This window comes from Lissotriton vulgaris, chromosome 7 (assembly GCF_964263255.1).
Source record: "Lissotriton vulgaris chromosome 7, aLisVul1.2, whole genome shotgun sequence".
In the NCBI taxonomy this organism is placed as follows: domain Eukaryota; kingdom Metazoa; phylum Chordata; class Amphibia; order Caudata; family Salamandridae; genus Lissotriton; species Lissotriton vulgaris.
Genome location: NC_141695.1, coordinates 1344389173 through 1344416681, shown reverse-complemented (window position 1 = coordinate 1344416681; position 27509 = coordinate 1344389173). Strand labels below are relative to the sequence as shown.

Below are 27509 nucleotides of genomic sequence, written 5' to 3'. Positions count from 1 at the left end.
CTATCGCAAAAATTGACAAAAATCGGCGCGAAAGCGTGCGTGACATTTTTTTGGGGTCACAAATATATTTTATAAAAAATTGATGGCTTCCCATGAATTTGGGGCAAACATCTTTGTTTGTAGATTTTGCTACAAGCCACATGACAACATCGTGAAGGAAAGTATTGTGGGTGGTGGAGTGCTTCAATAATATTTCCTTGCGGGAAGTGCATGGTACATAGGCATCAGGGACCTTATCTATTACTGGCCAAAGTGTACTCATGTCCAGAAAGTCTGGCTCAGTGACATGCGTTGGGAATAAAATGATTCGATTATTTCTATTGATCATTGGCAATGCTACTAGAACTGAATATATGTATTTGTACTATTGTATCTATTTAGTTGCCGTCTGGATTTCCGTGGGTAAAAAGGGTTGGCTTGATGGAACTTGTAGATTCTCTTTCGGGATTTCTTAGTTTTATGAAGAGTTCCGCGTAGTTGTCCACATCTAAGGCTTACAGATGATATAATTCAGACATTTCATTAAGACCATTTGTTGCGGTGTTATATTTCAAAATTAGTAATGCCTCTCTTTGTAGTAATTTGGCCTCTAGGACGCCACCCCTTGGGTCGGGCTCGACTTTAGAGATCACTGTCCATTTCAGGTCATTTTCCCCGTGAGAGCTTTCTATCCAATGTTGGACTAATGGAGCTGTCAAGACCTTTCTCCGAATCCTTGACTTGTGTTGAGAAATCCGTTGTCTGGCCTCTTGGTTGGTCTTACCAATGTACAGCTTATTACAAGGGCAGATGATGCCGTATACTAAGTTTTTTGTCTTGAAATTGGTAAAACATTCATGTTTCCAAGATATACCTTCATGTTGGAAAAGTGTGCCTTCAATAGTTGAGGAGCAGCATAGACATGTGCCACAGTTGTGGTGTCCTGTAATTGGAGGCAAGTTCACATAATCTCTTAGAGTGGGATTCCTGGTTTTCGGAAGTGCAGCTCTCACAATTTGATTTGCAATGCTTTTATCTTTTTTAAAAGCAAAGAGTGGTGCTTCTGTAAACTGTGGGTCAACCTCCTTAATTAAGTGCCAATTTTGGTGTATCACTTTATTTAGCCAATTAGATATAGGGCAATATGTTGACACACACACTATACGAGTTTGTGGTTCACGTTCTTTTCTTGTTAGCAATTCCTCGCATGGTGTCCACCAAGCTCTTTTTATTGCATGTGTTAGGAGTTTAGAAGGGTAGCCCCTGTTTAGTAACTTCTCTTTGAGTGCATTGGCATGTTCCATATATTCGTCCTTGAAAGAACAGTTCCTTCGGATCCGAAGGAACTGTCCTATCGGTAGGTTTTCTTTCGGGCTTCTCGGATGATTGCTAGTGTAATGTAGAGCTTTGTTCCTATCCGATTTCTTTTTGAAGAGTGTGGTTACCAGTTTTCCATTTGAACAATAAACCTCTACATCCAAGAACGCGATTTTAACTCTAGAGAACTGTAGACTAAACTTAATGTCTTGTGTGCGATTATTTAGCCACCCGTGGAAGGCAATGAGTTCCTCCTCATTGCCTCTCCAGGTCAGGAAATGGTCGTCAATAAAGCGGATCCATCCGCCAATCCATTGTTTAAATGGATTGTTCTCATTTTTTTTTTTTTTTTTTTTTTTTTAAATAATTTTTATTGTAGACATACCTGTACAGGCCAATATACGGATAACATTAGCAACAGAATGTCAGCAGATATTCAGTACAGTTCTCCGAGCGTTACACAGCCTTCCGGCCCACAACCCGGGGGTTGGGCGGCGTTAAAGTCTCTGCACTTCCATGCCTGACGTTCCGTAGAGAGGAGTGGTTATTGTCCGGATTAAGTGTATGTCTACTTTTATTGCCCTACCAAACTACGCGCTGAACCCCAACTCCCCTTCCCTGCGCTAGCCCCTAAACACCCCCCCCCCAGCCCACCCCAACCCGCACACCATCACCCGCCTAAGGCTACGTTAGAGCTACCCCTGGGATGCTAGCCTCATGCTCCCCGTCTTCCTGCTGTTCCTGGGGCCTCAACTCGCTTCCTCTGTGCCCTCCCCTCCGGGAGTCTCCTCCTGTGCGTCAGCCTCGCTATCCCTGAGCGCCTGCACCATTACTTCCCATGCGGTCGCGGTGTCAGCTGCTGTCTGGTTAAGGGTCCTGCGCGCTATTTGGTACCTATGTGCGCTGTCAGCTGAGGCCCATTTCAGAAACTCCTGCCGCCACCTCCGTGGAGTAGGCCCTAGCCTCGCTTTCCAATTCCTGGTAATCTCTCTCTTAGCTATCATCAGCCCCATGTCGATAAACTTACTCGTGAGCTTATTTTTGGGGGTGTGGGGAAACCAGTGCAAAAGGCATTCGGCCGGTCCATACTCTAACGCTCGTTCAGTCACCTCATTCAGTACCTCCCCTACTTCTCGCCAGAAGTCCTGCAGGAGCGGGCACGCCCATAGCATGTGTACTAACTCAGCTCCCTCTTCCGGGCACCGGGGGCAGGCTGCTGTGTCATCGCCAAAATACCGCCGTATTCTACCTGGTGTCATATACGCCCTATGCAGCACATAGTAGTGTATCAGCTGGAACCTGGCGTTTCTCGTGCTGTTACGAGCTCTGCGGACAAGTTGTGCCCAGGTCGTGTCCGGAATGTCCCTGTGCAGATCCGCCTCCCATTTGGCTTTCAGGGATGCGAGAGGAGAGATATTCCCCCTAACCATTCGGTTATACAGGCATGTAACTGCCTTAACCGTGCCCGCCGCCATCATGGTGTATTGGCACGCCGCTGCCGTCTCGGGCTCCCCTAGCCCCTTGCCCCAGTGGGCATGCATCGCCCTGGTCACCGCTGCGTGCAGCAGGAAGCCCCCTCTTGGGATACCGAAGCGGTCTGTTAACTCCCGGAACGGGAGCAGTGTGCCACTCTCAAAGAGGTCCCCAACCACCTGAACTCCCGCTTCCTCCCACTCCTGCAGGCTCGACCAATCGCCGCCATGTGGTAGTGCCGTCAGCATGGCCAGTGGTATCTCAGGCGCGTAAGGGCGTTGGGTACCCGCTCTCTTCTGGGTCCGATTCCAGCATTGTCGGTACGTGCGCTGTTCCAGCGATAAGTCCCGACTGTCCAACCGCTGCTGGAGGGTTATGTACGCCAGGACGTGTCTGGGCGTTCCCCGCAAATTTTCATCCTCCGGGCCCCGGAATACCCTCGCTACCTCCTGCGTGAAGATCTGTAATTGGGCCGCCAGGTAATAGAGCTCGAAGTCCGGCACCGCCAGCCCCCCCTCATCCTTCGGGCGAGAGAGCGTGGCTAGCGCTACTCTGCATCGTCCCGCTCCCCAAATGAACGATGTGATCTGAGATTTGAGGAGTTTAAAAAAGGAGCCAGGAATCCAGACTGGGAGCGTCCGGAAGTAGTACAGTAATCTCGGCAGGGCTACCATCTTTAGTAGGGAAATCCGGCCCGCCACTGATAGCGGTAATGTGGACCAGAAGGACATACAGCCCTTCAGTCCGCGCACGCATCGTCCCAGGTTGCCCTCGAGTAAGTCTTCCGGCTTATGGTAGATGTGAACCCCCAGGTATTTCATGCAGGTAGGGTTCCAGGTCGCCTCCGACTGGTGCTGCGGCTGGGCAGTGCCCTCCAGCAGCGGGAACAAGCTCGTCTTGGGCCAGTTGACCCGCAGGCCCGATATCTCACCGAAGCTCTCAAGTAGAGCTTCCGCCCTCCCCAGGTCCTCACCCCCGTCGCGAAGGAATAGTAATAAGTCGTCAGCATACAGTGAAATGAAATGATGCCCGTCACTGGTCCGCACTCCGTGGGCGTACCGCCCCGTTCGGGCCGCGGCCGCCAGCGGCTCGATGGCCAGTGCAAAAAGGAGCGGTGAGAGGGAGCAGCCCTGTCGGGTGCCCCGCTCCACCGGGTATCGGAGGGACACCGCCGGACCTACCCTCACTCTCGCAACCGCTTCCGCGTAAAGGACCTTAGTCCAGTGGATATAGCCAGCTCCTAGGCCGAAGCGCTCCATGACAGCGTAGAGGTAGTCCCACTCGAGGCTGTCAAAGGCCTTTTCAATATCAACCGACAGGACCAGCTCCGCCCCTGTCCTCTCGGTGAGCCCGTCCATGATGCGGATGAGCCGTCTGATATTAGCCGTGGTGTTGCGGTTCGGTATAAAACCGTTTTGGTCGTCATGTACCAGCCCCGCCATGTGTGGTAGGAGTCGCGCCGCCAAAATGGAGCTCAGGATTTTATAATCTGCGGTGAGCATAGATAGCGGCCTATATGACGTGGGGTCAGCGCTCTCCCTGCCGGGCTTCAGCAGTGGGACCACTAACGCCTCCCTCATCGATTGTGGCAGTCGACCCGTCGCCTTGGCCTCCTCGTAAACAGTCTGGAGACGGGGGGCCAGTACGTCCAGGTATTTGTCGTAAAACTCTATGGGGAGTCCGTCCAACCCCGGCGATTTGTTCCTCGCCATACGCCTCACCGCTAGTCGTATCTCGCCCACATCAATGTCCGTCCCCAAGTCCTTCGCCTGCTCCGCCTCTATCTGACCTAGGGGCAGGTCAGCCAGGAAGGGACCCACCAGTCCTGCCCTGCTGCCCGGGTCACTCTTGTACAGGCCCTCATAATATTGCTGGAACACGTCGACTATGCCTAGTTGAGTCTGTTGTACCGCTCCCGTCGCATCCCGCAGCTGGAGTATGGGAGCGCATCTCCTGGAGGGGTTCGATAGCCACGCCAGGAGGGTGCCCACCTTATCGCCTTCTACATGGGAGCGTTGCACGTACCGCTTGTGGTCAAAAGCTCGAAGCCTTTCCACCTCAACGGCTACCGCCTCCTTGGCCGAGCATAGAGAGTCCTGGAGTTCCGGCCGTCCAGGCCGCTTCCTCTCCGCCTCTCTCAGGTCCGCGTCCGCCTTCGCCAAATCGCCCAGCAGTACCTTCCGTACGCCCACATAGTCTCGAATGCAGATGCCCCTTACCACTACTTTAAAGGCATCCCACTCCACCGCCCTTGAAGTTGCCGTCCCTGCGTTCTCCGCGAAATACGAGGTCACGCCTTCCGCAAGGGCCTCCCCGAAGAGGGGGTCCTCCAGTGTCTCAGGCCTCAGTTTCCAGAGCGGAACCCTGGGCTTCCCCGTAACCCACGCCAGCCGGATCAAGAGCGGGTTATGGTCTGAGATCGTCCTCGTTAGGTATTCTGAGCTGGTGACGCACGGTAGCACCTCCCGGGAGCAGAGTATGGCGTCCAGTCGGACGTGCAGGTCATGGAGCCCTGAGAAAAACGAGTAATCCCGATCAGTCGGGTGTTGCCCTCTCCAGACGTCTACGAGTCCCCAGTTCTCCTGCCAATCCCTCCTTCCCCTAGATAGTCTGTGTACCGGGGAGTCACGAAGGGGGGGGTGAGATCTGTCCAGCAGGGGGTCGGCAATGGAGTTAAAGTCACCCCCCAGCAGGACCGGGCCCGCAAGGGGGTGGGCCAGCGTCCCCGACAGCGCAGCTAGGAAAGCTAATTGGTCCGTGTTTGGGGCATAGATGCTAGCTAATACTATATCTCTACCTTCGAGCTTCCCCTCTACCACCACATATCTCCCTTCCTGGTCAATCCAGTGACGTGAGAGTTGGAAAGGCGTGCCTGCCCTAATCCATATGAGCACCCCTCGCGCATATGCTGAATAGCTGGTGTGATAAACCTGGCCCCGCCATCTCCTTTGAAGGGCCTCCCCCTCCCGTTTTGTGAGGTGCGTCTCTTGCAGCAGCGCGATGTGTACTCCCCTCCGTACTAAGTAGGCATGCACTTTGTGTCTGCGTTGCATAGTGTGTAGGCCCCGGACATTCCAGGTCATACAAGTCAAAACATTTGCATTAGCCATTATCCCAGTGATCTGGTCGAGACCCTCCTCCCAGGTCCAGCCCGTTGGCGGTGATGGTGCCCCCTCTGTAAAAAACAAAACTCCCCAACAGCCCTGCCCATGGCGTATCCAGGGTCAACAGCATCAAAGAAAAAAACAAACAATCCCCAACTGTGGAGCCCCCCCCCTCCCCCAGAATAGGCCCCAATATCGAAATACCAGTCCCCATCCAAACTCCCGTACCTGATGACCCAGGTCTCAACTACACAGCCGCAGCTGTGGGTGCCTTAAGGGCCTACGGAGTGTGGCCTTGTCCAAAGGGAGGCCGCGCCGCCCATCCCCGCCCTCCCTCCCCATTTCCTCATGGATCTTCAGCCCTGAGTCCTGCCGTGTGCCCCGGCCCCCCCTGTGTGCGAGGGCAGCAACCCCCCCTCCCGTACACCCCAAACATTACCCGTTCAGCATCGACAGTAGTTCATATGTTGAGGACCTCATCCGCCGTCTGCGGTGTCACCGGCGGCCCCTCCATGCGATGTAGTCCCGACAAGTCCGATTCCGATCCAGAGGCCGAAACATGAGTGTCCGAGTCTGAGGCCCCTCTGGACCCGGTACCTTCCGCTCGGCCGAGCTTCCCCACCTCCGACAGCGCCGCCTTCCTTTCCGCCTCCGTTTGTGAGGCCGATGGGCCCAGCTGCCCCTGACCCCTTTTCCAGAGTCTTTTCGATTTCCGTAGCCGCCTGGGCGAGCGCTCCCGCTCCTTCTCCCGCTCCTCTCTCACTCTGGCGCCGTCAGTCCCGGCCTTGTACGTCTCCCACCAGTCCCAAGCGTCCGCCGACGTCGTGAAGAAGATCGCCTTGTCGTCCACTACCACTCGTAGTCTGGTTGGGAAAAGCAAGGAGTAGGGGATGCCCTCAGACCGCAATTCCCTCTTGATCGTGAGGAAGGAGGCACGTTGTTTCTGCGTGTCAAAGGTGAAATCCGGAAAGAGCGTGACTCTACTGTTTGCAATCTGGAAGGGGCCATCCTCACGGGCTCTTCGCAGGAGCAGATCTCTGTCCTTGTGGTGTAGCAACTTGGCTATGATCGGTCTGGGTGGGAGTCCGGGTTTTGGTGGTCCTGAGGGGACTCTGTGGGCCCGCTCCAGAGTGAAGAATGGCGAAAGCCCTTCTGGCGCCACCACCGTCTTCAGCCATTCTTCCATGTAGGCAATCATGTCTCCCGTCCCCTCCGTCTCCGGCACACCTACGATCCGTATGTTGCTGCGTCGGTTTCTATTTTCGGCGTCCTCCGCACGTCTCTCCAGGGTGCTTATGCGGTCCAGGGCCTCCGTCAGCTTACTCTCCATTGCCTTGTGAGCCGGCGCCATGTCCCCGATTACCACCTCAGCCTCCTTAACTCTGTCTTTCAGTTTATCGTGGTCTGCCCGGAGTAGGCCCAGCCCCGACGCCACCTGCGCTATGTCGTTGTGGAGCGCATCCCTGGTGGCCGTTATGGCGTCCAGTATTCGGTCCTGCAGCCGCTGCAGGTCTGTCTGTTCCGCATGGCCCCCTTCCCCTGCGTTTGTTGCTGCCGCCTCCTCCGCCTTGGTCTTCGGCTTTCCCATCGTGGCCGGCCCGTCGCACTTGGTCACCCCGACTGCCCCCTGGCTCCGGCTTCGTGGGCCACCCCTGTGCTCTTCGGGGCTTCGTTGGACGGCTACTGCGCCCTGGGATGGGCGTCCCTGTGTGAGCGTTTGTCGCTGTGTCCAGCCCCCGGGTGCTGAGGGGTAACTTACACTCCTTCACCGAGGCGGTGTGGTGGGCCGGATGCCAAATGCCCTTTACTGCCCGTTCCTGCCTCCGTGGGATCTCCCAACGTCCCCACAAGACGTGTGTGTCACTGCCGCGGGGGAGGGGGGGGCCCAGGATGTGCTGCCGCGCTCGCCGTCTCCCTCTGTTCCCCTCTCCCCAGGGGGTCCTCTCTCACTCACTGGGCCGGCCGATGCCTGAATCCGGGTCGGTCCGCCGGTTCACTGCTTTACGGGGCCACCAGGAGGCCACGCCCACTCCGTCCTCCACCGATGGCGCCGCTCACCGCGGCCGGTCTCCGAGGAGCAACCCTCGCCGTGTGGGGTCCGACATTTCCTGCGATCGCGACCTCACCCTGCACGCCGGCAGTGCGTCTCTCGGCGATCCGCCGCTTTCTAGGGCTTCGCTGCGGCCGCCATCTTGCTCGGCGCCTGTCCCTCAGTCGCTCCAGAGGCCGCCGCGATCGGCGGTCGTTCCCAGGTCCGCGGGGTCGCCGGCTGCTCAAATTTCGCCCAGGCGGTCACCGCCGGGCTATCATCCGGCGCCGGGGCACACACGGGCTCTACGGCTCCTGTATCAGGATTCCTGCGGGGGAAGAGGCGCGGAGCTCCGGGCTCACGCCGCCATTCCCTCGGCGCTCAAGCCACGCCCCCCAATGGATTGTTCTCATATATGAATGTCTCCTCATATTGGCTCATATAGAGAACCGCTAACTCCGGTGCGAAAGGGCAGCCCATTGCGACTCCCTTAATCTGGAAAAAGAAGTTATCCTTGAATTTACAGTAGTTCTTTTTGAGAGCCATTTTCGCTAGCTCCAGAATAAACTCCTTTGGAATTTTCATTGGTGGATCTCTCATGTGAGGAAGATTTCTAGCACCTCTAGGGCCTCGTCTTGCGGAATTTAAGTATATAAGGACACCACGTCCATACTAACTAGACTTTATTTTCTGTGAATGGTAGTGATTGAAGTTTATTTATAAAATCTGTTGTGTCTTGTTGGTAAGATTTTACTTTTGTCATAAACGGTTTGAGAAAGAAATCAACAAATTTGGATATTGGTTCAAACAGTGACTCGCATCCTGAAATGATTGGTCTTCCAGGCGGTGTTTTTTCATCTTTATGTACTTTGGGTAGTACATAAAACAATGGAGTTCTCGATTGTTTATTTTGTAAGAATTTGAATTCCGTTTTTCCTAGAAAACCCTGTTCAAAGCCTTTATTTAGTATTGTAAACAATTCATTCTGAAGCTCTAGAGTAGGGTCTTTTTCAATTTTCCTATAACAGTCACGGTCCATTAATTGTCTATTGGCTTCTGCAATATATTCTGTTGTTCCCCATATGACAATAGATCCGCCTTCGTCGGCTTGCTTAATTATCACATTTTCATCATTTTTTAGAGAACGCAAAGCCTCTTTTTGTGCTTTAGTTAAATTTGGTTTTACAAAGCCAGATCTTTTCTTTTCTTGGGAAGAAATTGACGATAAAATGTTTTTTTCAAAAGTAATGACCTCCTTTGGGACTTTATTTGCTGGTGTACAAAAATTGGATTTCTTACGTAATCCTCTGGTTTCCGTACGTACTACCATTTCTTTGTCTGAGAAGAAGGTTGTTAGGCGAATTTTCCTGCAGAATTCGATAAATTCTGATTTTAATCGAACGGAATCGGTCGATTTAGTTGCCACGAAGGTGAGGCCTTTTGTCTGAAAGATTATAAATAGGAGATTTTTCTAGTTTTTGTAATGCTGTCTCCTCGTTGACATTTTCCATGGCTGATTTTGAAACCGGGTTTTGACTCCGGTTTTTGGCTGGCCGCGTCCTAAAAAAGGCTGCTGTTGCTGTGGGATACCTTGTTGAAAATTCTGTTGGAAACTTTGTTGATAATTTGATTGATATCCTCCTCTCCTGCCAAAATTAGGTCTGTAATTTGTATTATCCGCGTCACTTCTTCTGATGATGATGTATCAGAAAACTTTATAAAATTATTGCGCGATCGTCCTTGGTTGTCTGGGAGAAAACGTCTTGCTTCTCGTCTCGAATAAAAGTCCTTTTGGAGGTATGGATAAGCTTTATCTAAAGAGAAATTACGTTTATCTCTCTCGAAGTTGTTCTCCTTTTGATTTACAGTATAATCCTTGAATTCGATGATTTCTTTCTCTACTTTGTCCAGTAGGGCTTTTGAGCCTGTGATGAGCTGGTTAGATTTTATTTCTGCTTCTAAAGCATCTATTTCTTCTAATTGCGCCTTAGACAACCTCTGGGCTGTTCCAACAGTCAGGACCATCAGGTCCCGGCTGCATTTAGTTTCAATGAAACTATAACCTTTTTTATAGATGGAGTCTTCTGTGAATATCACCGGTATATTTTTTACAATCAATCCCGAAGGAATGGTTCCTGCTCTCAGATGTTGGATGAGATAATGGCCATGTAAATCCGTACAAATTTGTTTCTTTTTAAGACAGATTAACTTGTCTGATTCATTACTGATTCGCGCAGTACTGCTGAGTGTCGCTGAACTGAACAACAACCACTACCATTCACGGAAAATAAAGATCATCTAGTTAGTATGGACGTGGTGTCCTTATATACTCAAATTCCGCAAGACGAGGCCCTAGAGGTGCTAGAAATCTTCCTCAACATGAGAGATCGACCAATGAAAATTCCAACGGAGTTCATTCTGGAGCTAGCGAAAATGGCTCTCAAAAAGAACTACTTTAAATTCAAGGACGACTTCTTTTTCCAGATTAAGGCAGTCGCAATGGGCTGCCCTTTCGCACAGGAGTTAGCGGTTCTCTATATGAGCCAATACGAGGAGACATTCATTTATGAGAACAATCCATTTAAACAATGGATTGGCGGATGGATCCGCTTTATTGACCACGTCTTCCTGACCTGGAAAGGCAATGAGGAGGAACTCATTGCCTTCCACGGGTGGCTAAATAATCGCACACAAGACATTAAGTTTAGTTTACAGTTCTCTAGAGTTAAAATCGCATTCTTGGATGTGGAGGTTTATTGTTCAAATGGAGAACTGGTAACCACACTCTTCAAAAAGAAATCGGATAGGAACAAAGCCCTACATTACACTAGCAATCACTTGAGAAGCCTGAAAGAAAACCTACCGATAGGACAGTTCCTTCGGATCCGAAGGAACTGTTCTTTCAAGGACGAATATATGGATCATGCCAATGCACTCAAAGAGAAGTTACTAAACAGGGGCTACCCTTCTAAACTCCTAAAACATGCAATAAAAAAAGCTTGGTGGACACCACGCGAGGAATTGCTAACAAGAAAAGAACGCGAACCACAAACTCGTATAGTGTGTGTGTCAACATATTGCCCTACATCTAATTGGCTAAAGAAAGTGATCCACCAATATTGGCACTTAATTAGGAGGTTGACCCACAGTTTACAGAAGCACCACTCTTTGCTTTTAAAAAAGATAAAAGCATTGCAAATCAAATTGTGAGAGCTGCACTTTCGAAAACCAGGAATCCCACTCTAAGGGATTATGTGAACTTGCCTCCAATTACAGGACACCACAAATGTGGCACATATCTAATGTGGTAAATTAATTCAATATGACCTCATCTCAGAATTTCTATACTTAATAATCATATTTTCAGTCAAAGCAAGGAGAGGAGTCCATGGTGCTCGAGTACAAAAAAAAGGGTCCAGTAACTCGAGTTAAGGGGAGAGCTCCAGCACCAAGCGGGTACAGGAGTGGTCTGCAGCTTTATTCACGCATCAGAATATTTTTACAGTTTTCAGTCAATAGGCAAAAGAAGAAAAGAGAAGTGACAAGAAAAAGGGAAGTGACAAGCAGTAATTTCCAGCAGATGTGTCAAGGTAGGGGTGTGTCTTGTGTCTCGTGAGAGGGCATGTGATGTGTGGAAATACGTTCTCTTTCAGTTGAAGGCCCTTACTCATTCGTGGGTTTATCTCTGGCTTAGAGTCAAGAACAGGAACCATCTTGTGTAAAACAGGAACTATCTTGCTGGTTCTGGGAATTGGCTGAACTGAACCACAAGAGTCAAAAAGAGGAACTATCTTGTGTAAAACAGAGACCATCTGCTCTCTGGCTTGTAGTCAAGGACAGGAACTATTTCTTAAGACAGGAACTGTCTGCTGGTTCTGGGAATTTTCTGAAGCACAGGAAGGGGTGGTCAATGAACTAAGATGCCAGGTGCAGGGTGTCTTACAGTTAAGAAAACAGGAACTATCTGCTGCTGGTTCCCAGAATTGGCAGAACCACAGAAATGTGTGGTCAATGAACGGGGGTGCCAGAGGCAGGGTATCTTGCTTGTGGGTCTGAAGACAAAATGGATGTCACACAAAATGGGTGCTTGTCTGAATAAAAAAATGGCTGTCAGGCAGAAACAGGGAAATGATGGGGCACAATTGTCAATTTTATTTCCACATTCCCTCCTTGCCCCAGAGTGTAACTACATTATATCTCAATTTGCATGAGATCATCTATACATTCTTGTAGCATAATTCTTTCCCTTTTTCTCTGCTGGACAAGTGGTTTAGGAATGAAGTTTGCAGCGCATAGACCGCACAGGGCAGTACCACATTGGATGCAAAGGCAGCATCCAGTTATTATCAGGAATATTATACCTGCTGCTGACAGCAGTTCCCATCCCCAGGACTATATTATCTTCCAGAACCAATCAGACCGCGTCCAAGTGCCAGGTTCTTGATGTAAACTTACGGCTATCTTGTGTAATTTTGTTATGGCCGTGTATACAGATGGGGAATTATCAGGAATAAATATACAGCAGCTAGAGCCTATAATTTTACAGGCTCCGCCTCTGTCAGCCAGAATGATGTCAAGGACAAGGCGATTTTGGAGAGTAACCAATCGTATGGCGGACTGCTCCTGGGTTAAGCTCACCAGGGCAGACACCGTCTGGTTTACAACAGCCTCTAAGGTCCTTGTCAACCTGTGTATAAGCTTGCTGTTCTGTACAGGGCCAACAAAGAAGAAGAACCCTTTGTTAAAATCTGTATACTGTTCCCATGAGGTTTCTGTTTGGTCAACCAAGGAGGTATTGATTGTTCTTTTATGTCTGACATGGGGCACCAGGAGGTCTCAGTGGTAAGTGGATGGGGCCACAAAGACAGGGGGTAACAGTAATGCTATATAGAAAGTCCCCCCCCCCCCCAGTTCAAGGGCAGCTGCACATAGGCTGTTTGGCCACAGACAAAATAAGTATGGCGAGATGCTAGAAATGAGGACTTTCCTCTGTCTTCAAAACTTATAGTGGTATGACAGTCACTGTGCCCTAATGGAACAGAGCCATTTTTCTGGATGCACAGGTGTCCTTTTACTGGTGAGACCGAGATGGAAGGGGGACCAGCATTCTTTTTTAGGTTTGGTATTTAACATCTTGTAGGACATGGTCATGTTCCCTTGCTTGTATTCTTCACTTTCTAGGACTGTACCTGTCGCCTGAGGATTTCCATCCTTATTTGGGTAACAGGCAGCATTAAGTACCTTATTTAAGTTCCCCCAAGGCCACCCATTCTTGCATGAATTATTTCCGTCTGGGCAGGAGGTGGGGGTAGTATCGTCAGCTGTCATTAGGGCGAACCAGGCTTCACAAGTCCCATTATAGGAAAATGGAAAGGGGAAAAGAGGCATCCCTCCCTTTTTCTGATGAGGTGGGAGGCGGCCACATATCCAGCAATTTGTGCTATTGCTGGCCTGATGAGTGTAGTGTAACATATGTATAAAGGTATTGTTTTGCAAGGCTAGTCTATGGGCTTGTTCATGAGGGGGTAGGTCATGATATGTGTGTTCCTGAGTGCTGTTGGGTGTATGAGAGGTGTGTGGTGTTGGAGGAAAAACAGTGTGGAGGATCCAACCAAGACACGTCATAATGGTTATGAAGGAAAACAATATCATTAAACATATGATAGAACCACTACGCAAGTTCTTAAAGTTCCTGTTTCTGCGTTTCATTCTATCTTTTTCCCACATAGTCAAGGTGTTTAAATCCATCCCCATGCTCCAACCGCTTCACCACTGGACCTGCGCCCAGTGGACTTAATTAGCCAGAGTCCGGATGGCAGACCTCAACTTTGATTTATATTCTTGTTGTGGGGTCAGTTCCAAGGGCACAAAAGGCTGTTCTGTTACAATGTCACTAGGGTTGGCAGCGTCGCCGGCAACAGTGTCTCTTTGTCCAAAATATTCCGGCAGTGGCTCGCGTGTAGCCAGCCCTTCCTGCCTTCGACCTTCACCGCCGTCTACGTGGTTAGGAGCGCAAGCTTCGGAGTCTTCCACCTGGGCCGAAGAGGACTGGTCCTGTCGAAGTTTCTTATCATCACCCAGTCGCCGGGTCGGATGGTGTGTTCTCCAGGGGCGGTTTTGTCAGGGAAGGCTGCAGCGACCTGTGAACGACAAGATTGGAGTGCAGACATCAAGGAATCCAGGTAATCAGTCAATATTCTGCTGTCTATATCAGTAATTCTTTTAGGCACTGGCGTACCCCACATATTTGGTGGTCTGCCAAAGACCACCTCATACGGAGATAGACCAGTTCTGGAATGTGCTACCATACGCATGTAGAAAAGGGCAACCGGTAAGGCTACCATCCAGTCCACGCCTTTGTCTGTACATATCTTGGCCAATTTTGTCTTCAAAGTCTGGTTGTGTCTCTCTACTAGACCTGCTGCTTGAGGATGTCTTACAGAGTGAAATTTCCAAGTGTACCCTAACAGAAGAGACACTTGCTTGATGAGTTCAGAGGAGAAGGGCTGGCCGTTGTCTGAGTAGATGACGCGGGGCAACCCATATCTCGGGAATTATTCTCTTACTAGTTGCTTAGCAGTTGTCGTTGCAGTGTAATCTGGGATGGGATAGGCTTCTGTCCATCTGGTCAGAGCACATACTACAACTAGCATATACTTGTGACCTCTACATCTCTCCATCTGGATATAGTCCATTTGGAGAACTTCAAATGGATGGTCAGGGCGTTGGAATCCACCCTGCTCCACCTTTGTGCCTTTACCTGGGTTGAACTGATTACAAATCATGCACGTTTTGACTTTTTGTTTGGCTGCAGCTCTCAAATGTTTGTTGTGCCATATGTTCTGTATGCTGTCTAACATTGCTTTTTCTCCCAGATGCGCTGGTCCATGTATGGTGTTTATTATAACCTGTACCATAACATCCGACAGAAACCATACTGCTCTTTCAGGTGTCATCCAACCCTGATCTGTAAGGACCCCTCCTTTTTCCTTCCATTCTAGCAGTTCCTGTGGTGTGGTGTGACTTTGGACATCCTGGATGTCCGATAAGGGGTCTCGTATTGCGTATTGGCGGTGTAGTATATTCAATTCTGTGTTTGCTGCTAATTTGGCTGCACTGTCTGCGGAATCATTTCCTTTTGATGTTTCATCGGTTCCTTTTGTGTTGCTTTACACTTTAATACTGCAACTTTTGCTGGTAACTGACTGGCCTCTAAGAGGGCAGTGATGAGTGTAGCATGCTGTATTTTAGACCCACGTGATGTGAGGAATCCTCTCTCTTTCCACAATGTGCCGAAGTTGTGTACAACCCCGAAAGCGTACTGTGAATCAGTGTAAATGTTAACTGATTTTCCTTTTGCTAAGTGACATGCTCGTGTTAGTGCTATGAGTTCGGCTGCTTGTGCCGACAGTATCAGGACTGATAGTGCTGTACCTGAGTTTTATGTTACAAACAAGGTAAAATCTTTGGTGTAATCAGGTGTTGCTAGCACTGGGGCTTGACACATAGCCTTTTTAAGAGACTGAAAAGCTTGCGTGTGTTCATCTGTCCAGGGTAATTGTGGAGTAGCGCCAGCTTCGAGTGTTGTCAGCTGCACTAATGGTTTAGAAATGAGTGCAAATTGCGGGATCCACTGTCTACAATATGAGGTGAGACCAACAAAAGCTCGAACTTGTTTCTGTGTTGTTGGTTGTGGTATTTGTTGTATGAGCTGGATGCGTTCCTGTGTAAGCTCCCTACCCTCCTTTGACAGCAAGTGCCCTAAGTATGCCACTTGCTGTAAACAAAATTGGAGCTTACCAGGGGAAACTGTATGGTCATTTGCAGCTAGGAATTCTAGTACTAGTAGTGATGCTTCAGCACATGCTGCGTCGGATCTGGCCGTAATGAGGATATCATCAACATATTGGAGTATGGCTGTATCCATGGGCATTTGAATAGTATCCAATTGTCTTTTCAGCGCTTGGCTATATACACTCTGACTTTCGGTGAAACCTTGAGGAGCTCTTGTAAATTGGAAACTTCGTCCTTGTAAGGAGAAGCCGTAAAGGTATTGACTGTCTGGGTGAATGGGTATACTGAAGAATGCGTTTTTTAAGTCAATGACAGAAAAATGCGTTGCTTCTGCATCTATGGCTGTGAGTAAAGTGGAGATGTCTGGGACCACAGGGTGTTGTGGAATGACACATTTATTGAGCTCTCTCAAATCCACCACTAGTCTGTAGACAGGTGGTGTTCCTGGTTCCACTTTTTTATGAACTGGTAAAACAGGGGAATTGCAAATGTTCGAAGTTGTTTCTTTATTCACACCTGACTGTATTAGGTCCTGAATAATTAACATTAATGCCTGCAGGTGGTACAAAATACAGCAGCTAGGTTGGTGCTTAATGCACCTCCCAGGTCCCCCTCTAAACCATTACTGCATAAACTACACTGGTTGCCAATACGGCAACGAGTGAAGTTTAAGACTTGCTGTATTATCCATAAAGGCCTTAATGAATTGGGACCAGAGTATCTGGCCAATAAATTTGTTCCATACGCTCCTACCCGTACCCTTAGGTACAGTGAACAGCTGCTGTTAAGCATTCCTAAGATAACCAAATCTAGGCTAGGGGGTAGGGCTTTGTCCGTGGTAGGTCCTAACCTCTGGAACTCTCTCCCGCTTTCTTTAAAACAATGTAGGAATCACCTTAAATTCAGAAAATGTCTGAAAACCTTTTTGTTTAGCTCATTTTAACTTCTATCCTGTTGGATCTTAATAGTCCTCCTGACACAATTTCTATTCCCTGTGGCTTCCTCTCAGGTTCTCTACCAGGTGTCACCAGCGCGGAGATACTCCTTCGGGAGTTTATTCACAGCGCTTTATAAACCTGCAAATAAATAAATAAATGCTTGTTCAGTTTGAGGTGGAATTTTGTATTGGGTTATACGTGGTAGTTGGGCTCCCTCTTTCAGTGTAACCTTGTGAGGTGTTATTTCCATACATCCTACTGTGGTGGAATCAGTGGCCCAAAGGGTGTGTGGCAAATCTTTCAAACGCTCGTCTAATTCTCTACTTGTGTAGTGGCCCTTAAAATCTCGTAGAAATAATCTGACATCTTTAGGTGAGCAAACAATAACGGCTCCTAATTCTTTCAATGTTTTTATACCAAGCAAATTTTCTGGACATGATTTTGTCAATATAAGATGTTTAGTTGTCGTGAGGGGACCAACCTGCAAGGGCAGTGGTTTTGACGTGGCGTTTGTCACAGGTTGTCCGGAGAAACCCAGAGAAATACTTTTTGAACCCGAGAGAGGAGCCTCTGGGACCTCTTGATGGCTTATTGTTGTTTTACTGGCCCCAGTGTCTAGTAGAAACTTTCTATCCTCCCAAGAAGTCGGACCTCTATAAATGGGCCTTTCTGATCTACTGGGATGGGGATTAGGGGCAGTTTGTCATCTTCTCTCTCTGGGCAACATCATGAAAAATCTGGGTAGTATTCAGTGTAGTCGCTGTCTATAATGTTCATTTGGGCCATTTGTGTTCTGGGTGGAACTGAAGGCGTTGAACTGCCTTGGGAAACATTCTGTTTTGGCTGATATGGACGAGGCTGTGTCTTACCAGTAGCCAAATTGTGCTTTAAGACAGGGCAGTCTTTAACGAAGTGTCCCGTATTTTTGCAATAATTACAAGTGCTCTTCACGTTTGTCTGACTACCTGGTGTCTGTTGGCGCTGGGGTGCAGTTTGGGCTACTAATGCTTTTATCTTGGTGTCTTTCATGCGTTTCTTATCATTTTCTTCTTCATCCCTAATGCGATTTTGGTGATATTGTAGCATTTGTAACTTCTGTGGTGATGTATGTGCTTGCCAGGTACTTTCTACTTTTAGTACTCTTTCCTTAATAGCGGGAAAGGCGTGGTCTACTAATTTGGAAACAAACAGATGCGGGTAAGCTTCGCTTGTCGGCGTAAGGCCGCTATTTACCGCAAAACATTTTTCAAGTCTGGTGTAATAATCTCCTATGTCTTCACCATGTTTCTGTTTGCAGGAGGAAATGGTATCCCAGTCCTCCTTTTTCACTGTCAGTAAGTGTGGTAGCACCTTTAAAATAGTGCCAGGAAGTGCCTTTAGTCTGTCTCCTATACCTTGACCTGCTACTCTAGTATTTTCGTCAATCTTTTTCTCGTAGTTTGTCATATATACCAGATGGCAGCAATAATTTCAGAATTGCTGATGAGTATATGTTCCCATCATTAATACGTCTCCTAATTCTTTAAAGAATCCAGCAGGGTCCTTTGAGTGGGAGGGAACCATCTCTTTTATCCTTAGTAACTCAAGTTTTGTCAAGGGTACATAAATAAAAACGCGTTGTAGCGCGCCATTCGTGTCAGCTCTGGGGTGGACCTCTCTCATGGGGAACTGGCGTGTTTGAAGAAGTCTATTAATTGGTCCACAAGTATTATTGAAAGATTTATATTCAGTCGTTTTCTGGTATTTAAAAACTGAACTATTGTGGAGGAACATGTTATCAGCGCAGTCAGACAGAAAATCTTCGAGTCTTAGATCATGTTTAAAATGAGGGTCCTTGAGTGTGATGAGATGTTGTACCATTGTAGAGACTTGCTAATCTTTGATGTGAGCGTGGTAGTGCTAGAAAAAGTTGGGCTATGAGATCATTGTCATATATCTTATATTGAGAGACCCATAGGGTCGCAGTTCTGGCTATTTCCTCCTCTTCCGGTGTAAGCGGAGGTTCCTGGTCTAACCAGTAGTCTAATGCATTGGATGTTTTTTCAAATAACTCATCTGGAGATGATCGTTCAGAGTGACCTTGGAGGAATGTAGGCAGGGGTGTTCGTGAATTAGGGGCGGAAGAACGAACGGGTAGGACTTTTTCAGTAGGTTCAGTAATTTCCTCCTCAAGTTCCTTATTCTCTTCATTTGTTTGCAAGTTTTGCAGAATACGGGTCACCTTACGGGTGAACCTGTCTAGTGCATCTTTTATAACTTCTAGACTAGTGTGGTCGGATGCGAAATCTAATAAGTCAAAAAGTGAAACTGGTACATTTCTTTCCTCTGCTTGTATGTGTTTTATGAAACAGCAAAGGAGGAACCTATACATGTGCATTTTTACAGGGTGTGATCTTCTTGTAGTCATAGCGTTAATGGCTCGTGAGTTCTCTCCAGTACGAAGAAACTCAGAGGCCGCTTGAAGAAACGTGTCAATTGCTGGCAGATGTCTTATTTCTTCCCAGGAGTCATGAAGTATTTTACTTATTCGGCCCGCCTCCCCTGTGTTGCTCGGAGTTGGGTCATAGGGGCAGTCGGGAATTGTTTTACCTGGGTCTGGACCTACGGCACCCCCTTCTGGAGTGAGAGGTGGTGTGTTATGTTGTAAAAGGGGTGGCGGAGGCAGAGGGTGTTGAATTACTGGGACATAACACCAATTTGGGAGCGCACTAGCGCCCCATTCCGTTGCACAGCATGAATGCCTTTTGGCACATTATCCATCAATTCTGCCATCATATTTCCAATTTAACTTGTTTGTCTCAGTCATTTAAATTTCTATTCCCATTGATTATTTATCCTCACTCGGAGTATTAAATGCCATTTTTTCCAGGTTTCTAATGTTTTATCCGCGTCCATCCGAACTTCACAGAGAAAACATGACTAGAGCATGTTGTATTCAGGACAGTGTTTATTTAAAAAACCCAATGCATTTCGTGCATAATTTGCACTTCGTCAGGGGTCACTATAAATACAAAAAGAAAGTGGAATACAAACATCAGTTACACGTCTTTGTATCTGCTGCACAAACATTACATATTCATCAAGCAAAGTTACCCTGAGCGTTCTACCCGATGTATGGAAATAAACTTGTCTCCTCACACATTTAAACACCATGCGATCTACAAAAGCTGACAAGTAGTTCCCCTATCCGTCTTGTGCTAACGTGCCTAATATTGCGCAAATATGACATATTCTGTTAACAGTATCATTTCCATGGCATAAACAATTAGAGCTCGAGCTCAACTCTTCACTTTTCTTTACGGATTAAAATCATATTTGTTACACTGCTGCTGCTATACTAATGCTTAAAAAACGCTGTGAATGCCTGTTTTTAATGACACTGGTTAAACAGCCCTGAAGATTCATTATTCTGTGTGCATGCTGAAATGTTAAAAACGTTTTTCACATACCTGTCGTGAACGTTTATAAAAGCACCTTCCGTGTCACCTTCAGCTGAATATTTAAACATTCGCACTTGCAGAGCTGTTCCCTTTTAAACAAACCTTCCCTGTTACCCCGCCTAGTTCCCGCATCTGTTTAAAATCTCGCGCTCTTTTTGGGTTTCTGGTGCTGACACCATGTTCAATTGCGCATCTCTACTACATATCCCACAGTTCCTCGTGGTGCATACATTGAAAATATACAAAACTTTATCAACAAAAATGTGCATGTATTATAAAGTGTCCTCTTTCGTGTTGGTATTTTGATGTCCTTCCTGAATATTCGATGTTATTACCAAGTGAGTGAATTGCTGTATTCTTGCAGAGTCTATTATATATATCTCCTCTCGTGGGTGCAACGCCGTGAAGGGCATTTCGTGAATCAACGTAGGTAGGAGACGGGATGCACTCCTTCATAATCCATTGTAAACATTTTTAAACCATATCCTTCAAAATTTAAATCTTTAAGCGTGCAGACTTCTAGTGCGCTCCCAAATTGGTGTTATGTTCACGGAAGTGCGTTTGGGCATTGCACTTAAGAAGTCTGCACGCTTAAAGATTTAAATTTTGAAGGATATGGTTTAAAAATGTTTACAATGGATTATGAAGGAGTGCATCCCGTCTCCTACCTACGTTGATTCACGAAATGCCCTTCACGGCGTTGCACCCACGAGAGGAGATATATATAATAGACTCTGCAAGAATACGGCAATTCACTCACTTGGTAATAACATCGAATATTCAGGAAGGACATCAAAATACCAACACGAAAGAGGACACTTTATAATACATGCACATTTTTGTTGATAAAGTTTTGTATATTTTCAATGTATGCACCACGAGGAACTGTGGGATATGTAGTAGAGATGCGCAATTGAACATGGTGTCAGCACCAGAAACCCAAAAAGAGCGCGAGATTTTAAACAGATGCGGGAACTAGGCGGGGTAACAGGGAAGATTTGTTTAAAAGGGAACAGCTCTGCAAGTGCGAATGTTTAAATATTCAGCTGAAGGTGACACGGAAGGTGCTTTTATAAACGTTCACGACAGGTATGTGAAAAACGTTTTTAACATTTCAGCATGCACACAGAATAATGAATCTTCAGGGCTGTTTAACCAGTGTCATTAAAAACAGGCATTCACAGCGTTTTTTAAGCATTAGTATAGCAGCAGCAGTGTAACAAATATGATTTTAATCCGTAAAGAAAAGTGAAGAGTTGAGCTCGAGCTCTAATTGTTTATGCCATGGAAATGATACTGTTAACAGAATATGTCATATTTGCGCAATATTAGGCACGTTAGCACAAGACGGATAGGGGAACTACTTGTCAGCTTTTGTAGATCGCATGGTGTTTAAATGTGTGAGGAGACAAGTTTATTTCCATACATCGGGTAGAACGCTCAGGGTAACTTTGCTTGATGAATATGTAATGTTTGTGCAGCAGATACAAAGACGTGTAACTGATGTTTGTATTCCACTTTCTTTTTGTATTTATAGTGACCCCTGACGAAGTGCAAATTATGCACGAAATGCATTGGGTTTTTTAAATAAACACTGTCCTGAATACAACATGCTCTAGTCATGTTTTCTCTGTGAAGTTCGGATGGACGCGGATAAAACATTAGAAACCTGGAAAAAATGGCATTTAATACTCCGAGTGAGGATAAATAATCAATGGGAATAGAAATTTAAATGACTGAGACAAACAAGTTAAATTGGAAATATGATGGCAGAATTGATGGATAATGTGCCAAAAGGCATTCATGCTGTGCAACGGAATGGGGCGCTAGTGCGCTCCCAAATTGGTGTTATGTTCACGGAAGTGCGTTTGGGCATTGCACTTAAGAAGTCTGCACGCTTAAAGATTTAAATTTTGAAGGATATGGTTTAAAAATGTTTACAATGGATTATGAAGGAGTGCATCCCGTCTCCTACCTACGTTGAATTACTGGGACCTCATATGGAGGTGGAGTATCTAAGAGGAAATTGCTGAAAGTATCCTCTGGTGATGAGGTGGTAGGTTGTGTCTTAGGTGGTGCAATGTTAAGGTTTTCAGGTGCAGATGGCAATACAGGATAAAAACCAGTAGAAATGGCTGATTGTTCCCTTTTATACCTTTCACTAACTACTTCTTTCCCTATTTCTTGTAACTGTTCTTTCTTGGCCTGCTCTGACATTCTCTTACCCTTTTCAACTTTATGCAATTCCTTCTGTTGCCTCCTATGGGCTTCCTTTCTCCATAATTCCACCGAGTCACTTTGTGACTGGCGGACTCCCTTTTTCTTCCACAACTGTTCCTCTAATTTTATAATACATTCCATGTCAAAAGTACCATTTTCAGGCCATCTATATCTGTGTTCTAGGTCTTTAGTATAATCCACCCATAAATCACAATAAATAATTGCACCGACACCATGTTTTGCATACATGAAGTCTCCTGGAGGATCCCGAGGAGGAACGGGAATTTCCTTATCAAGAATACTCCTTTTGGTTGCTATCTTACGTATTTTCGAGAAAATAGGCATGATGGCAAGACTTTTCAAAGATTTAGATTTGAGAGAAAAAGAAAAACAAACAGAACATATATCTTTACCGTACCCACGAAAGTGGTGAGTCCGTCTTTTATACTAGTTTAGCAGTCCTCATCAAAGATAGGTGAGAAACTAACAAAAACATGTATCTTTACCGCACCCACAAAAGCTGTGGGTTCGTCTTTATACTTTTCAGCAGTACTCACCGAAAAAAATAACTGGAAGGCCTCTTGAAGATTTTGAAATGCGCGCAGCTTCTAAGATGGGACTCGCAGAACCTCGGACTCATCTCTTCACAGGTTGGGCTCTGGTTCAGGACGTTCCGCAATTTTCCTCACCGCCTCGTGTGGATGCCGGGCCGCAGTTGGTCCCCCTCTTTGCCTCGAGGGAGTTAGCGGGAATTCCCAGCGTTGTGCACTTTGAAGTCCGTCAAAGGTCAGGAGGGGACAGTACCGGGTCCAATATCGCCGGCGCGTGGGGAAAAGGGAACGTCCCGGTTTGGGTGCCAATTAATGTGTTAAATTAATTCAATATTACCTCATCTCAGAATTTCTATACTTAATAATCATAATTTCAGTCAAAGCAAGGAGAGGAGTCCATGGTGCTCGAATAAAAAAAAAAGGGTAAAGTAACTCGAGTTAAGGGGAGAGCTCCAGCACCAAGCGGGTACAGGAGTGGTCTGCAGCTTTATTCACACATCAGAATATTTATACAGTTTTCAGTCAATAGGCAAAAGAAGAAAAGAGAAGTGACAAGAAAAAGGGAAGTGACCAGCAGTAATTTCTAACAGATGTGTCAAGGTAGGGGCGTGTCTTGTGTCTCGTGAGAGGGCATGTGATGTGTGGAAATTTGTTCTCTTTCAGTTGAAGGCCCTTACTCATTCGGGGGTTTATCTCTGGCTTAGAGTCAAGAACAGGAACCATCTTGTGTAAAACAGGAACGATCTTGCTGGTTCTGGGAATAGGCTGAATCACAAGAGTCAAAAAGAGGAACTATCTTGTGTAAAACAGAGACCATCTGCTCTCTGGCTTGCAGTCAAGGACAGGAACTATTTCTTAAGACAGGAACTGTCTGCTGGTTCTGGGAATTGGCTGAAGCATAGGAAGGGGTGGTCAATGAACTAAGATGCCAGGTGCAGGGTGTCTTACAGTTAAGAAAACAGGAACTATCTGCTGCTGGTTCCCAGAATTGGCAGAATCACAGAAATGTGTGGTCAATGAACGGGGGTGCCAGAGGCAGGGTGTCTTGCTTGTGGGTCTGAAGACAAAACGGATGTCACACAAAATGGGTGCTTGTCTGAATAAAAAAATGGCTGTCAGGCAGAAACAGGGAAATGATAGGGCACAATTGTTAATTTTATTTCCACACTATGCTGCCCCTCAACTATTGAAAGCACACTTTTCCAACATGAAGGTATATCTTGGAAACATGAATGTTTTACCAATTGCAAGGCAAAAAACTTAGTATACGGCATCATCTGCCCTTGTAATAAGCTGTACATTGGTAAGACCAACCAAGAGGTCAGACAACGGATTTCTCAACACAAGTCAAGGATTCGGAGAAAGGTCTTGACAGCTCCATTAGTCCTACATTGGATAGAAAGCTCTCACGGAGAAAATGACCTGAAATGGATAGTGATCTCCAAAGTCGTGCCCGACCAAAAGGGGTGGCGACCTAGAGACCAAATTACTACAAAGAGAGGCATTACTAATTTTGAAATATAACACCGCAACAAATGGTCTTAATGAAATGTCTGAATTGTATCATCTGTAAGCCTTAGATGTGGACAACTACGCGGAACACTTCATAAAACTAAGAAATCCCGAAAGAGAATCTACAAGTTCCATCAAGCCAACGCTTTTTACCCACTGAAATCCAGACGGCAACTAAACAGATCCAATAGTATAAATACATATATTCAGTTCTAGTAGCATTGCCAATGATCAATAGAAATAATCTAATCATTTTATTCCCAACGCATATCACTGAGCCAGACTTTCTGGAGATGAGCACACTTTGGCCAGTAATAGATAAGGTCCCTGATGCCTATGTACCATGCACTTCCCGCAAGGAAGAATTATTGAAGCACTCCACCACCCACAATACTTTCCTTCACGATGTTGTCATGTGGCTTGTAGCAAAATCTACAAACAAAGATGTTTGCCCCAAATTCATGGGAAGCCATCAATTTTTTATAAAATATATTTGTGACCCCAAAGAATTGTCACGCACGTTTTCGCGCCGATTTTTGTCAATTTTTGCGATAGCTTGTTGAGTATGGACACGTAAAAACTAGCGCGAAACTACATCACCCACAAGACTTCTCTCCATCACTTAGCTACGTGGCTTGTAACAAATTGCCTCACACTTGATAAGTCCAATCTAAAATATGGGTAGTCACTCATGTTCATTTAAAATATATTTAATTGACATCCACGCTTTTGCGTCATGATGTGAATAAATTTGCAGTTTCGACCCAACAAATCTAGCATGAAACTACATCACCCAGAATACTGCCTTGATTTGGAAGGAACTATTTAACCCTGCGCCACGAACCGGAAGCAAACGAACGGTCTGTGAATGATTACGCTGCCCGTTGGAGACTCCTGGAAACATTTCCCAGGTAAGAGAAGCATTATGCCCCCAAATAGTCTGAACATCTTCAGACAGGGACGCGTAGACAGCGTGTACACTTGTTCACAGCCTCACACTTCGTATAACTTTTAGAGAGCTAAGCCGAGATAGAGCGCTCTTTAAACTTGTAGGGAGAATTTAATGGAAGCATAAACGATGGGCAACATCATTTCACCTACACCTTTGGTGTGCTGCAGCTAGACAAAAGAGTAAAGTCTAAGATAAAACAAACATAGATGATCTCCTTCCTCATACTGTTTTTACAGAAGATTTGTAGCCAAGCAACCCTCTTGGTGTGCGGTAGGTAGAGTGCAGACACCGAAAAATGAGTAATGACTAATAAAAACAAACGAAGAGTTGCTCCTTCCTCATAGAGTTTTTACAGACGATTTGTAGCCAAGCAAAGCCCGTGTACATAGCATTGTTTAAAAACCACAGCGCGATCCTGTAATCCAAGTGCCTGGCCATGGTGTCTTCAATAATTATTAATTCTGACTCTCGTTCTTCATTTGATGGTATCATTCTTTTACCAGTTTCAGAATGAAGACTAACGATGTACAAAGCACACAGAATTAAGGTACAATATTTTAAAAACCATTTAAGCTTGAACAAGAAAGCTCATTAACTGAATGCCTTGGATCATGTATACATATACGATTTTTTCAGTGGCTCCTTTAAACATGAATGCATCGCAATTGGAATAAGTCTACGCTCACATTTCCTAATTAAACTCCACAGAATTCTACTGAAGAAAATACATCTCAAGTCTGACAGGTAACGAGTGAGTGTTGTCAGAAACTGAAAGTTGAAGGTCGCTTAGTGTTATGTTTGACAGTAAGTTTGGACATTTTTTGTCTTCCAGATTGATTCTTCATGTGGTCCTGATGAAAATCCCACCATTATATGGGATTCGAAACGCGTCGACCCCTCCTTTTTCCTATATTAGGCTAATCACTTGCAAGCTATTTTGATTATAAAGAAATGTATGATGGCCTAATGTTTTGAAAATTAAATATATATATAAAAAATCAGTCTGTGATAGGTGCCCCACCTCATAAAAATAGAGATAACAGAGTAGGGACATTTACACACAGCATCTTCCTTTTATCTTTTTCTGTATCCTATTTCTTTTCTATATGTATGAAGTATGGCTGTTTTGTTTTGAATGTGACACAGTATGCCAGTGGTTGTTGAGATTGTCACTAAATGAATGTCTGACTTTTTTTGTTCAAAAACTTTATTTTCACTACTCTTGTACACACTCTCACTTAGATTTTATGAATAGGAGTACCCACTCCCCCTTTTTTGAATATTTTGGTTCTGTTTGACCAGAAATAATTGTCAAACCTTTATGATTTTTGTGAAAAACAAAAAATAAAATATGTGGAAATTTAAATAATAAAAAAAGTTCTGAGATTAAATCTGGACTGAAATAGTGGTCCATGCAGATCAGCTGTTTGTTCTTTGCTCTGCTAAACCAGTGAAAATATTGAGCAGTATTGGCACTTTGTTTTGTTGAACATTATAGTGGCGCAGCCCTACTGCGCTTAAGCCAAACCCTTGTTGTTCATTCTTCTTCTACAGCATCACTCAACAACACAGCTTCGCTGAACGCCACAGCATTACTCAGTACCAATGAATGCTACAGCACCGCTCAACGCCACAGCGCCACTCAACGCCACAGCACCACTCAGCGCACAGCATCCCTCAATGCCACAGCACCACTCAACGCCACAGCATCACTCAACGCCACAGCATCACTCAACGCCACAGCATTACTCAACGCCACAGCATTACTCAACGCCACAGCATCACTCAACGCCACAGCATCACTCAACGCCACTGAATCACTCAGCACCATTGAATCACTCAGCACCACTGAATCACTCAGCACCACTGAATCACTCAGCACCACTGAATCACTCAGCACCACTGAATTCCACAGCACCCCTCAACACCACAGCATCACTCAATGCCACAGCACCACTTAATGCCACAACACCACACAACGCCACAGCACCACTTAGTGCACAGCATCACTCAACGTCACAACATCACTCAACGTCACAGCATTACTCAGTGCCACAGCATCACTCAACCCACAGCATCACTCAGCACCACTCAACGCCACAGCACCACTGAATGCCACAGCGTCACTCAGCACCACTAAACGCAACAGCATCACTCAGCACCACTGAAGGCCACAGCATCACTCAGCACCACTGAACGC

At 46.3% G+C, this 27509-nt stretch overlaps 1 protein-coding gene and 1 pseudogene across 1 annotated transcript in view; one reads left to right on the top strand and one right to left on the bottom strand.

Moving 5' to 3' along the window:
• The window catches only part of LOC147703657 (uncharacterized), a 742215-nt gene extending 716360 nt beyond the window's left edge, over positions 1-25855 (top strand). Inside the window, exon 10 of the mRNA XM_086929538.1 lies at positions 25813-25855. Within this exon, the coding sequence (XP_086785664.1) occupies positions 25813-25855 (43 nt within the window). The remainder of the gene's footprint in view (positions 1-25812) is intronic.
• On the bottom strand, positions 12295-13527 carry LOC147703658 (uncharacterized; annotated as a pseudogene).
• Positions 25856-27509: the final 1654 nt, after the last annotated feature.